Source organism: Hylobates moloch, unplaced genomic scaffold (assembly GCF_009828535.3).
Source record: "Hylobates moloch isolate HMO894 unplaced genomic scaffold, HMol_V3 SCAFFOLD_4, whole genome shotgun sequence".
NCBI classification, from domain to species: domain Eukaryota; kingdom Metazoa; phylum Chordata; class Mammalia; order Primates; family Hylobatidae; genus Hylobates; species Hylobates moloch.
In genome coordinates, this window is record NW_026652279.1 from 15,238,813 (window position 1) to 15,253,656 (window position 14,844).

At 41.4% G+C, this 14,844-nt stretch overlaps 1 protein-coding gene across 3 annotated transcripts in view; it reads right to left on the minus strand.

The window, feature by feature from the left end:
- PDZRN3 (PDZ domain containing ring finger 3) overlaps positions 1-14,844 on the minus strand; it is a 242,894-nt gene that overhangs the window by 19,781 nt on the left and 208,269 nt on the right. For all 3 annotated transcript variants that reach the window (XM_032149506.2, XM_032149507.3, XM_032754995.2), the window contains one exon: positions 1,645-1,892. In XM_032149506.2, the coding sequence (XP_032005397.1) occupies positions 1,645-1,892 (248 nt within the window). The remainder of the gene's footprint in view (positions 1-1,644; positions 1,893-14,844) is intronic.

Here is a 14,844-nt window from a genome sequence, read left to right on the forward strand (position 1 = left end):
ATAAAGGGACAGTCATGAGAAATAAAGGAGATAATAGTTCTTTGCACATGTGCACACTGTGAGTGAATGTGAGACGGATGCCCTGTCCTCTGTCTTTATGCTACCAGCTGCCGCCAAACCTACTCTGTCAAGCCTGGGGAATGAGTCCTGGGTTCCAATGACAGCTAGCCACTAAGACCAAGGGATGAAGGGGAAGCTTTTATCCGGAACTTGACTGAACCACAGGAAACACATGCTCATTGCAGCTACTGAGTTACCAGTAGGAATCCAACAGGTATTACCCAGTGGATTTTCCTGTAAGAGGTGAAAATGCCCTTTGAAATAATGTATCAAGTCAATGATCTGATCCGAGATGGAGCTGAGATGGGAAAACACAGGGGCGACCCTAACATCAGCTGGAGAGGCTGTGTCCTCAGATGTGCAAAGTCACACATGAAAAGCTTTTTTTTTTTTTTTTGAGATGGAGTTTCAATCTGTTGCCCATGCTGGAGTGCAGTGGCACGATCTCGGCTCACTGCAAGCTCCGCCTCCCGGGTTCACGCCATTCTCCTGCCTCAGCCTCCCGAGCAGCTGGGACTACAGGTGACCGCCACCACACCTGGCTAATTTTTTCTGTATTTTTAGTAGAGACGGGGTTTCGCCGTGTTAACCAGGATGGTCTCAACCTCCTGAACTTGTGATCCGCCCGCCTCGGCCTCCTGAAGTGCTGGGATTACAGGTGTGAGCCACCGTGCCTGGCCTCAAAAAGCTATGTTAAAAGCTATGTCAAACTGGACACCTTGGAGGCCAGCAGTCTATCACAGAAAGTGTCCTGCTCTTCATTTTTTCCTGAATATTCTACATCACCCACTAAATTAATGGTGATCGCTGCTACCATTTACTAAGTGCTTACCATATGCCCCGTGAGCACTTCCCACATATTGTTTAATTTAATCCTTCAGTGATAAGAGATTGATACTGTTATCTCCATTTTAATATAGGAAAAATACAGCCCCACAAGACAAAGTAAGTTACCCAAGTTCCACAACTAGAAATCACTTTGAGCATCAGGTTTCTCTGACTTGAAGCCACTGAAGGACTCTTTATCGCTGGCAGAAATAAGTTGAGAGAAGAGTTGTGTGTAAAGAAATCCATGTGGCGTGCTGAGTTGCAGCTGTTATTTAATTGGTTGATGCAGTACTTAGATGAGGCATGTGCGGGCTTATTACATGGATCCAGGCTTGAAATGAGACCCAAGAAAGCAGAAGGCACAACCTCCAGGGCTCTCTTGACACACACAATTTACTTTGTTGTCTATTTAAAAGAATGATCAACATTCCCTCTAGTAATAACTGCAGGATCTTCAAATTACCATTTGGGGTGATTACATTTTATTCTGAAACAACTTTTACAACATTTGTAAGTAATTCTGTTCTTAGGATATAATTTGAATAAGTCCGCTCCAGGGTTATAATAAAGTAATTAATATATCGGAGCGGTTTTGAGCAGGATTCGATTTATTGCCTCTATAAACAATAAAGTTAAATGCGGGCAACTTGGAGGAAAATTATAGGGTGCATTAATTTTTTTCGCCACATAGAAGAGAAAAAAACCAACTTGGAAATACTTCTTAACGCATTAGGGGTTCAAGATTAGGTTACTTACTCCTCTGGCAAGAGATAGGGATCCAGCACGGGTGGGCTGGGAGAGGACATCTTAGTGAGGGCCATGATATGTTCAAAGGTGATGTCGGTTTGGGTTCCCGTGTCCACCAGCTGCGACTCTGATGGAGGCGTGAACATTTTGGTCCTTGGCGTTCTTCTCAACACCTGCACCACTATGGGCTCCTTGGCTGTCTTGAAAGCTTCCACAGCCTGGTCATGAGTTGCTCTGGATAAGTCTTTGCCGTTGACCTGTGGAAAAATATTTAGGGTGGGACAAGGTTAGAATGAAGCGGAAAATGGAAGGACAAATACATGGATTGGCTGCTTTCATGTGTAAGCAGCTAAAAGAAAGAAGCAGGTGGTGGTGTCAGAGAACTTCAATTCTCTATGTTTAGGTTTCCCGAAGAATGCCTGGTGGAAAGAGATTGAGTTTGGAGGTATTCAGATCTGGCATGCAATAATAAATCTCACAGCGGGAAGGCTTGGCTTCCCCGTGGAATGTCTTTAACACAATTTCATCACTTGCTAATCTTGCCTGTGAAAGAAAAGGCCAGCCTCAGGCTCCGAGCCTTTATCAGGCAATAATAGCTAACTAGAAATTCATTACATTGTTATGTTTTAATAGTGTGTATTTTTCCAGTTTGTGTCAGATGATACCAGTCTTCCCTTCATGGAAGTAATATGAAGTTTCCTCTTAATATTAATCCTTTCGCTCTTTAAAAAGTCCATTGAAAATATTAAGTAAATGACAGTTCAGGCCATAGCGGCATACGGCAAGTATTATGGAGAAGGAACTCAAATGGCCAGCGTTTGGGGGAAGTGACTGCTGGCTTAATTGCTGTTTTGTTTCCCATTGTGTGCAGTGCTTTGCTATTACTGCATCCTCAAAGCCTGCACTTATTGAGCGACTACTGTCTGCTGCATGACTTAAATGAAGATAAGTCTCAACAGTTCTCTCATCATAGTCCTGTGAAGTTGGCAGGCCTGAAAGTAAAATCATCTCCCTCCCTACAGCCTCAAACCTCATGAGAGGACCTTACTAGTTTATGATGGGTCAGAACATTGGACGCTGTGTCCAGGATTCTCCCCAGTGGTACAATCAAAACTCACTCAACCCAGCTATCTTTAGAACAGCTGACATAAGATGAAATAGAAATCAGAGTCTTATTTCTAAAAATCAAAGTCATTCCAAGTTAGATGGAAATCCAGTGATTTAATTTATCCTGTCTTTTCCCTTCCCCCATAAAACAAAGGAACTACGTTCAGGTAGTTATGTGCAGAAAGTCTGGTAACATCTTATGACTGGACTGCATAAAATGTATCAGGCTTCACAATATTTTAATATTATAGTATTCCTCAAGTGGTCTGGTTGGTTTTTAAAAAACAAATGTAAAATGATGGCATAGGAATCATATTCCACAGGACACATGGCTGCAGAAGTTGCTCAGCTTCTCAAAGCTTTTCTGGAGAACAATGACCCATTCAAGTCACTCCTCGTAGCAATTCCTGAGTTTAAATCTCTTAGATTAATAGTCCACTCTTGCAATGTGCATGTTTTTAGCATGTATTTATAAATGTCAAAATTAACACTGAACCACAGCCTTTTCCTATTTGGCATATATACATTTTCCTCCCTTAGTATCTTGGACTTCAAAGCGTGCTGACAATTAGGTCTATCCTCAGAGCACCTCAGTTTCCCTCTGTCCAGGCAGAACATAAGTATTGATTGTAAAGCTGTGTTTCTCTTTTTTTCCCCCAAATCCTTTCACTCTGGCCCTGTAGGGACAACAACTCTTAGGTTGAAGTGTGTTGTAAACAACTGTTGGGTTGAGAAATAGATGTTGAATTCTTTCCTTGTAATGAAGCCCAAATGAATCACGCCAGTGGAGGTTATTAATGATTTGGATTCAATCCACTTAAGTAATTTATTTACAACATGAGGGAGTTCGGCAGAAAAGAACTCTGGGTCACAAAATGACTTGAGTGCACCAGTAAATAAGGAACTGTCTGAACCATCAAACTTTTAAATTCCCCATCCTGGAGGACTTGGAAAGCAGGGTTTAACACTACAACTGTTGCCATGTTTCTCCCTTTGAGAAAAGAATGAAAGGACAAGAAAGAATTCTTTCTAGCTTTCTGTCCCAAGTGATCTTGGTAAGTGCTTCCCTGCTTAGACCCTAGAATGCTGAGGGCTTGGCAATGGGAAGGTATGTGTTGTAGATGGGGATGAAAAACAACTTGGGGTGCTGTGGAATTCATGCTGGGGCCGAACTCTTTGAGCCATATCTTTCATTAAATGTGTGACACCAAGAGTCACATAATACAGGAATTTACAATGCTACAGCAAATTTGTTGCTGAGAATAAATTAATGCAACATATAGCACCCTTAGGAGGTGTGGGTGTGGTCAATACCACCCAGTCACCCTAGTCTTCTGCCCTTGGTATTCCCTGCGGATGGCTTGCACCAATGTTAGTTATACCCACAATGAATTCAGGCATTAGGATTTTCGAGTGGGTGCTACAAGATGTGTCAAATTTGTTCTTCCTCTATTTAGTAGTACATAAATACCAGGCCTTTTGCCAAAAAGGAATAAGAATGGGATTCTCTTACTATGGTATATTTTTCCTTTATAACTTCCTGTTCTTGTTAAGAGGAACACTAAGCTAAGTGAGGAGAGGAAGGGGAATTAGAATCCAGGCATCTTCTAGTTGTGTCCAGAAAGGAACCTATGGGTTTATACTTTTTAGAGACACATAATTCTTACAAACACTATAGCAGGCAGTGTCAGCTGCCTAGGCAGCACGCACCCATCCTCGCCCCAGTGCTCCCTCTCTGCTAAAAGAACTCTTTGTTTCCTTTCTACCAGATCCTATATCTTTCCCTCTGGGGGAGATGTGAGGTGTGGATTTTGATGGGCTCCCGCCTATCATGGTGGTCTTGGTCCTTCTGCCTCTTGATGGATTTAGACATGGGTATACAGTATAATTCTGGCTAGTTGGATGGGATGAGAGAGCTGCTAGGGAGCTCTGAGGTTTTGTTCATCCTTAAACTAGGACATGAGACAGGAGAGGGCCCTTTTTTGCCTCTAGACAAGTCATCTGCGTGCTTTCTTGGACTTGTGGCAGCATCTTGGGACCATGTGGGGAACTGGCCTCAGAGGCCAGCTTAACACACCGAGGATGGCAGAGTAGAAAAATGAGAGAATCGTGGTCCTAATAGTATCAGCGTAAGTGAACTAACCAAGTTTAGAACCTCTTATCCCCAAACTTCTTGTTATATTCAATAATACATTCCTTATACTTTAGGTCATTTGACTTGGATCTTAACTACCTACAGTCCAAAACATGCTAAAAAGTGTAAATATCACATAGATATATTATAAAATTAGGCACAAATGTTTTCTCATTCATTCCTAGAGACATTCTTCTATGTGGGTAAAATAATTAGTGAAAATCCTTCTCTGATTAGGAGTACATCTTAGTTCATTTTTATAGCAAGGTGATGGCAACTATTGCTTTACTTGGATAGATTTTTATAAACCAAATGCTAGTACCATTGAGTGGATGTTTAAATGGTACCAAGAAAATGATGCATGAAGAACCTGCCTGGATCAGTCTAAAGTTAAAAGCATTCTTGGCTACAAAGACCTCCTCTGTGTTGAGACACACTCAATTACAAAAAGCAGGAAAGCTGTTCTGAATCCGTCCAGATTTGGGTACTGTTACACAGCACTGATACAACAACATCCATACTGCCCAGGTTACAGAGGGAAGAGCAGTAGCAACCCCAAAGGGAGAACTGGGACTTTGGGGTGACTGAGAAATGCCCTGTCATCTCACACAAGAATGTCCCCCCTGCCTACAGCTGGGTTCCACAGAAAGGCATTTCTGACAACTGTGCCCAAGAAAACAATTTTAGTAGCCCATGCAGTTTTCAATCAAATACAGTTCAAATAAGCCCCTCCACAAGCCAGGTGACCTCTTCCTTTTTTACAGCTCAGAGGTGGAATGTGCACGGACGGCAATTGTGGGATGAAGCTAGCATTGGAATCCTGGCCGTGGGCTTTGGGCAGTTTAACTGTTCTGAGTTCCACTTTCCTCATCTGCATAATAAATATAGCATCATGCTTCTTAGGGTAATATAAAGTTTAGATGAGATAACTTACTTGTAATGCCTAAATGCCAATAAGAATTTACGAAGACTCCAGTGCTCTTGGGGATCCTGTAGTAGGAGATGTATTTTCCCAGGAGGAAACAATCTATAACTCAAATAAGCAAAACCCAGCCTAGTGAGGTGTTCTTAAGAGACATTTGTGTGCCAAAAGGCTTCTTGACTTCCCAGAAGCTCCCTGCCCGTCTTGTGTGTTCCTGGGGTACCAATATGCACATGGGTATTTTCAGCCCTCTAGTTGGGATTCTTGGAGGAGGACGGGGGTGCAACAGATAAATTTTACAGGACTTGACCCCTGCCACATGAGCTTCTTGACAAGGTATTTTAGGGATCATTACATTCTCTTAAAAGACGATGAGACAAGGCGGGAGTTTACTATCCTAGACGATCCATTTTTGCAGCCAAATTTGTTTTGAATTACCTTGTGCACATAACACTTATTACACTGTCATCTTGGAATCACATCACTGAGACTCTTAGCGAGATGATGACTCCGGTGCACGCCATCAGCCAACCGAGAATGACAACTTTTATTCTCACGATTAGCATTGCATCTACATTACACAAAACGGTGGCGATGATGGCTGTGATTACAGACGGGATGCTCACCCAGTGACGTTTGGCCCGGTCAAATTCAGTATCATTAACTTGCCCAATTGAGCAGATTGCCTTTAAAACAGTTTATGCAGCTTTAAAACCAAGTAAATGGAATGTTTTGGAACAAGAAACGCTGATTGCAAATTTTATTATAAATTAAATGCTTAAATTATTCACCTAAGGCTCTGGCTGGTCCCCTGGGACTCAGGTGTAATTATGGCAAAAATCCAATCAGTCTTAAGGCAAACATCACTGCTGCAAATATGACATGACACTAAGGGACCTTAAAGAGGTCCTTTAGCATAAGGTCTCCTGAGACAAGACAGACAGTTATGCTGAGGGCATGGAACCATTCCTTCCGGGTTCAATTTGGGCCGGAATAACATTGCTGTTGCTCTTCCTAGGAGGTACTTGTAGCTGTCTTTTTCAGTTGGTCCTGAGAACTAACACAACGCTGGCGAGCTTTCCATTTGGGAGGTAAATTTCACTGACAACCCATCTGTCTATCTTTCAGTCATTCACTCATTCAGCAAGAATTTACTGAGCTTATTTAGTGAGACCAGTTCTCTTCTTGGCTGACAGAATGTCACTGAAAGAAGTTCTTGGAGGAAAAATGAAGCTACAACACATGGGAATCACTTAAGAAATGGAAAGATGAATGCATTATGGGTGGCGTTTTACCAAGACATCGAGTGACTCAGAGACTACACACGATGGAATGCTAGCCGGGCCCATAAACCAGAGAGAGGCTTGGTTTTCACGGTCTACTTAGAAATACCATGGGTTAAACTATTGTCATACAGTAGCACCTTTCAAAACACAGAGTCCCAGAGAGCCTTCAAAGTTTTCTACAACTTAATTGTAAGCAGTTCAGGATATTTTAGAATGTAGTATTTGGAAAAGGCATTCTATACTCTCTCCAAATTAGAAACTAAGTACCTATTTATGGGGGACATTTGGTTTCTGAGGTTCAGCATATCACAGTCACCTCTATTTCTATTACATGTGCAAATGACCTCATATAAAGTATGAATGCAATTTTAAATTCAGCCTAGTATAAATTATGCCCCTGGCTAAAATCCAACTTTTATAGGGTTCATTTAATTAAATACAGGGGCAGTGATTTCATTCTGTAAAATATCACACCTATGTTTTCAAACTAATTAAAACATAGAATCCACTGGAAGCAATAGACGATAATAAACTATATACTGAAAAGTAAAAGGTTTCAAGCCCTGATTTAGGTTGGATAAAAAAAAATCTTTTTTCCATTTAGGCAACTCCTGTCTGTCTTAATTTATTTCAAATTTATTGTCTCCTCTAGGGCTTGGAGAAGGGAAGGCAACTTATCTAAAATGCAGGTATTATGGCAGTTAAGAAGAAATGTGAGTTTCAGGAATGAATGGTGTTCAAATTAATGTGTTTCTGAGGAAAGTACTTCACTTCAGAGATGGAGATCTGTAGATGGCACTGCCACAGCTGTCAGTTTCTATGTATGGGTGTGTTGGGTTCTAGTTGGGACCTCAGCAGTTTGTCCGTGGTATTTTCTAAATGCATCCTGATGTTATTTCCCTAGATTTGGTATTTTTACAACCATCAGATCCCCTCCTTACTCCATTTCAAGCATCCTGCACAGATAAATTTATAGCCTGGGTAATTTCCTTGTTAGAAAAGTCTTCTTTGTGTCTAACTGACGTGTCTCACATTTTAAAATCCTTTACTGTTTTCCTAAATGTAGAATACATCTGGCTACCAGCCTCTGATTAGTAAAATAGATGAGTCTTAGAGGTTAAAAACATACATGTACTTACTTTTTAAAAAGTAAATACTTTTTAAAAATATTATAAATACTTTCAAAATATTATACTTTCTTTTCAGATACCAATCCCACTTTAATATCTCCTTTGGAAACCTTGGTATCATCACATGAAATCTCATTTCAAGCAATGGCATCCAAATGTCCATTAAACTACAGTATATCTGAACCAGTATGAATTGAAAAATTAACATGTACATTTTTGCATCACCTTACAGGTGATAATTTGAAGCAGCAGCTCCAGATATTATAGGAAAGCCAATGGCAAGTACTTGGCAACAAGCTGTTTCTACAGCCAAATCTCCCCATGTTCTACATCTCCTCTAAGTTCTTTGGAACTTGAGGGTCTTCTCCAGTAAAAAGTACACACCTATTTAATGAGAAGTGTTTTTGCTCTTAAGCTTATTCTAGACCGTTTCTTGATAGGATAAAAATAGTATCAAGGACAGTATCCTCTGCTTTGTTGAGAACGAAAAAATGAGGTCCAGAAAGGTCTTAGAGTGTTTGCAAAATAACCAAGTGGCTCTGGCCAAGCTCTCCTGCTGTCTCTGGTTTTTGCACTGCAAGTGACAAGGTGGGGCCATTTCAAGTGAAAAATGACACAGAGAGGAAAGAGACAAGAAATACCAAGTTTATAGACCTCACAGAAAATCACAACATGCAAAGTGGCTTTTCTTGGATAACTGATTCTCTGTCTGTCTCTGTTTTAGAACTTCTCTGTAGTACCCCTGCTTAGTGATGTGTAGGCTGAGGTGTGAGCAAAGGCAAGGTGGCAAGTAGGGCAGTGGGCTAGAGGCCATGTCCATCCAGAGGAAGAGAAGCCTTCCCCTAAATCACGCAGAAGTGCTCGTAAGGGCTGGTGGTGGTCCTGCTTCCGGCTGTCACTAGGTCAGGAGTCCACCATAGTGGCAGCACGTGATGATCTGGCCTCCAGACTCCTGCATTTCAGCCCTGGACACATAGAAGGGGCTGCTGGGTGACTCAGCTCCCTCTATAACAAAAGGGCTTGAAAAGGGTGTCTCCCAGAGCACTTCCCGGTTGAACAGTCCATGAAGGTCGCTATCAGCCACTCCGTGCTTCGTTGCTCACCTTTTTATATATGAGTGTCCAGAATACTTCAAATAAAATGCTGGAGCTTTTGACACTTTAATCATGATAAACCCAATAGTGGTACCAACACTTCCTCTGGGCCAGACACTATTCTATGCACTCTACCTACATTTACTCATGTAATCCTCACACAAAGGAAGTACAGCTACTATCACTGTTTCACAGACAAAAACGAGAGACACAGAGGGCATCTGCGCATCTGCAGACATCTCATTTAAGATGCTGGTGGCTTTCACCTTGAATTGGGAGAGGCATGCTCTAAGTTCAGAATATAGAAGATGACATGCTGCTTTTTTTTACACGTCAATGTTATTGCATTTAATGATCCATTGGCATTATCTCCTGCTGTAAAGGCAAATACAGCCACAAATTGAAGGAGGAAGGTGTGGTTGGGTTTTTGCAGGCGTCATGCCCGAAGCCTTTATGGAAGCCATTTTATTATGCCATTTCCTCTCCCTGGTGTAAACTTCATATTGGTCTCATAAATACCTTGAATAAACTTGAATTTGTTAACTGTTTTCATCAGAGTCTAGAGGGCTGGCTACAATAAAATTTCTACTCTCCAGCCTCTAGTCATCAGAGGAAAGGACAGGAAGAGTCCTCCGTCAACAGAATTGTTATCACACGGAGTTAAAAAGAGTGTTTAATGGTGTTTTCTATTTTGTGTCACCATAGTCATTTACATTTAAAATTAGAGGTGCATGAAGCTACAGAGGAGCAGGCAGGAGTTCTACATCTGATGTAGGCACTTGTGAGCTGTGCTATCTTGAGAAGGTTATTCATCTCTTGATGCCTTAGTTTTCTTCTCTGTAAAATGGGTTAACAGCAGGACCTAACTCACAGAATTGTTGCTGGAATTAATTAGGTTCTGCATAGAAAGCAGTTATGGTTCATGCCTAGTGCATAGCGAGTGCTCCGTGAAGGTTAGCTATTTATTATCCTCATTGATTTGCAGAATCAATGTGCTATGTATTGATAAAGTGGTGAGAAGGCTCAGTAACACTGGGTGAGAGTGGGCATCACTGGGGCTCTAGGGTGAGACACATGGGGGTCTAAGTCCGTGCTCTGCCATTTATCAAATGTATGACTTTGGGTAAATTACTCCATCTCTGTGTGCCTCAGTGTCCTCAATAGAATATGAGGAATATTTAAGTACATGCTTCATAGGTGATACCTGAATGATGTAATTAAAGTAAAGCTCTTGGCGCAGTGCCCAATGTCAGCTGTTGTTATAACTGTCCACACTTAGACAAATTTTCTAGCCTCCTCCTGTGCCTCATCTGTGAACAGGGTTGTGAAGATTCCTTGTAAAGAGCTTAGAAGAGCTCCTGGCTCACAGCACACTCAGTAAACGCTATCTTTTACGGGAAATACTAGCCTAGGTTTGGGCTCCTAAAAATTCCAGCTGCCAAATTTCAGTAAAAACCATACTCCAAATAAATCACATAAGAAAACCCATGAAAAGCAGTTTATGTTGCAGTCATGTCTATGGGAGGAGCCATTTCAAGGATATGACACTGAACGCCACACACGGGTTTTTGTCTGTGTCAGGCAGTGCAATAAATGCTTCACACACATGATTTCATCCCATCTTCAGAATAAGGATGTCACTGGTGAGGTAGGTGGTGTTATCTCTGCCACCTCAGAAGCTGAGCAGCTTCCTAAAAGTTGTGCAGATTATGAAAGTAGAAATGGGGATGTGACCCAGGTCTGCCTGGCTTCAAAATGTGTGTTCTAACCACCAAGCAGCACAGCCGGCAGTGTTGTTACCTGACCTGAGCTGTAAAGCAAAGGAAGCTGAGGTGTTCACTGGTGACTGTATGATGCCAAGATGTGAGGGTGTAGTGAAAAGGGGCAGTCATCAACAAGAGGGAGAGGTGGGGCCCGGAGTGGAAGGTGATGTTCCAGTGAGAAGGACACTTGCCAAAGCAGAACGTTCATGGTGCATGCCATGGCAAGGGCACATGAGCTTTACCCTGAGAACCAGGTCAGCTGAGTCTACTCACGTTTCCCAGGAACTCACCTTGGTAATGGTATCATGTTTAACAAGCAGGATGGAGAAAAACACTAGTTGTGGATATTCACTAAGCTACCGGAAATTGATTTTCTTCTGTCAATTCATTTCTTACTAAGTTGTCTCATCAGATTTCAATGTGTTTGTCCTACAAATGTCCTATAGGCAATGTGTAAAGCCCCTGGGATGGAATGGCATTTAAAATAGTACAGTTAGGACAAAAGTAATGTCAGTCATTTCTCAGAGTCAGAGAAATCTCTGAGCAGCAAGAAAACAAGCAACATCACATATTTTTTGAAGCGCCTGAATCTTAGAAAGCAAATTTTGAAAAATGCTTATTGGACTTAGTGTCCTATACTTTATTTGTTCCTTTTATTACAAGAGTATGAAAATTCCTTAAACACAGAAGTCAGGTAACAAACCAATGAATGCCAGGAAAAATCAAAGCTAAAGTTGATTCACTGTAAATAGAATTTCCTGGCTCTTGTGGATTTGTGTTTCAGAATTTTAGTGTAACCTCCAAAGAGTGGTTTGGCATCTTTTTTCTTCTTTTTTTTTGTTTTCTATCCAAAGAAATAAAATTGTGATGTGTATCACTTTGATCAAAATTAATTTTGGCTCCTGCATAGCCAACTAGTTCATCTTGCAGTTTACAGACCATGTGGAAAAACTTTCATTAAATTGATTGTGATAGGATCCTTGGAAGAAAATGCTGTTTATATTAAACCATGGTTTTAGTGGCTCAAAACAAAACAATTCAGTTGAAAACAGCCTGGTGCCAGTATGAATATAAAACTACCAGTGAATGTTGATAGAATGGGCTATTTTTTCTTTTGTTTTCCTATAACAGTAATCATTAGTTGGCTTGTCCACAATCAACATTCTAAATAAATTATGACAGATCTTCTCAAATGCCTCCAATTTCCTAGACAGCATTTAAAAACAATTCCACATCAGCAATAAACTAAAGAGTATGGCATGCATTTGAGATATTCTTCAAAGACTAAAGCCACTTTATTGCAGGAATCATCTTTTGCTTCTTTGAATCTCTAGCAGTGCTTAACACTTCCGAGTTATTTTCTACGTACCATGCACTATGCTTGGCACTGTACCTTCAATGGCTCATTCATTTGTTTATTGGTCAAATAATGATTGCGAATGACTCCATGCTCAGCACACTGCCTGGGGCTGCCAATATAGTGGTGAGCAAAACTAGAAATGGAGCTGCCCCTAGGAAGCTGACAGTCTGGTGAAGGAGAAGGACGCTAGGAATCCCACTACTGAGAGAAGGAAAGAAAACCTGGCAGGGAGAGGGAGGTCCCCTGAGGAAGAGGTGTAGAGCACCAATCCAAAGAAAGGGCAGGATTTAAGTGGGGAGGAAGAGAGGAGAGAGTACGCCAGAGAGGGAAAGGTATGTGCAAAGGTCCTGTGGTAGGAGAAAACCTGGTACAACTGACGGGCTGCTGGTGCACGTGAGTGGGGTGCAGACTATCATGCATTAAGCCTGGAAGCATGGGCAAGGGCAGGCTATGCTGACCCTTGGAGGCTTCAGGTTGGACTTTGTTTTTAAAAACAATTTTTAGGGGGCCGGGCGCAGTGGCTCACGCCTGTAATCCCAGCACTGTGGGAGGCCGAGGCGGGTGGATCACGAGGTCAGGAGATCGAGACCATCCTGGCTAACATGGTGAAACCCCGTCTCTACTAAAAATACAAAAAATTAGCCGGGCGTGGTTGCAGGCGCCTGTAGTCCCAGCTATTCGGGAGGCTGAGGCAGGAGAATGGCCTGAACCCGGGAGGTGGAGCTTGCAGTGAGCAGAGATCACGCCACTGCACTCCAGCCTGGGCGACAGAGCAAGACTCCGTCTCAAAAAAAAAAAAAAAATTTTTATTTTTTATTGTTTATATTTAAGGTGTACAGCATATTTTGTTATACAGATGATCCCAAATTTATGATGTTTTGACTTATGATCTTTCACCTTTACAGTGAAAGAGATACATATTTAATAGAAACTGCACTTTCAGTATCCACATAACCCTTCTATTTTTCACATTCAGTAGAGTATTAAATAAATTACATCAGATATTGAAAACTTTATTATTGCGTTTAATGATTCTGCACAACTGTAGCTAATGTAAGTGTTCTGACCATATTTAAGGGAGGCTAGGATAAGCTACGATGTTCAGTAGGTTAGAAATATTAAACCCATTTTAAGTCAAAAATACATTTAAGATGTAACTCCACCGTAAGTTAAGGAACACCTGTACATATGTGTAATGAAGTGATTACTGCAGTCAAGCAAATTAACATATCCATCATGTTACAGTTACCTTTTTAAATTTTTTTTAGTATTAACTATGGCTAATAGTGTGTTACATACTGGAAATATGCCAAGAGAGTAGATTTTAGGTACTTTCATCACACACACACACAAAAAAAGACTTTGATTTTGAGATGATTTAAGAGGAGGGTGGAGAATCCACAAGGTTAAGGGTTTTTTGGTTTGTTTGTTTTTCCTTTGGTTTGTACCTTAGAGACATGATCATGGGAGTTGGCTGCTGTGTGAAGAAGAGATCAGAAAAAATTAGGATGACATGGGACAGGAAGGGGAGCCCTCCCACTGTAAGCCCTCCAGAAAGTAAGTGATTTGCCTAAGGGTTATTAGCTACTAAATAGTAGTTTGGGAGCCTGAACTTGGCCTCTTACCTCCAAATACGTCATTCTTTGTTAAGCTAAAATACTTGAGGTGTGAGGTCTCATGACAAAGCAAATGCAAATACTAAATTTCAAAGGCTTGAAATAAATTAGGATTTAGATAGATCCTGGGCTTCTTGAGAATTTTCATTGTTCTGCTACTAGATCACTCCATACCGACATAGTCTTTCTGTAATGGGCTCTGGATCCCAAGTCACTGTTCCTTCCTGGGGGCTTCCCTCACAAGTACATGTGGATGTTGAGGACACTGCCTACTATTCTTACCCCAACCTGGGGTATTATTTATTTCAAGAAACTTTGCTTCCTAAGACTATGGAATCATTTATCTCCCCCCACAAGGAGGTTGGATGCAGAAGGAAGAATGGTTTATTCTGTGACTGGCTAGAAAAGCCACTGAATCTTGTATCTCTGAAACTCTCTGCAAAATGTGAATCATATTCCCTAGCCTCAGTGGGGGAAGCTCTACCCACTTGCTCTTAAAACTCTGTTCTCCGCATGAACCATCCCACGTTGTTTTTAAAACCATATTAAAAAATCCAAACCATATCCATTTTTAACCTCCCTAGATTTTTTTTTTTTTTTTTGAGACAGAGTCTCACTCCATCACCCAGGCTGGAGTGCAGTGGTACAATCTTGGCTCACTACAACCTAAGCGATTCTTACGCCTCAGCCTCCTGAGTAGCTGGGATTACAGGCATGCGCCATCAGGCCCAGCTAATTTTTTTTTTTGTATTTTTAGTAGAGATGGGGTTTCACCATGTTGGCCAGACTGGTCTTGA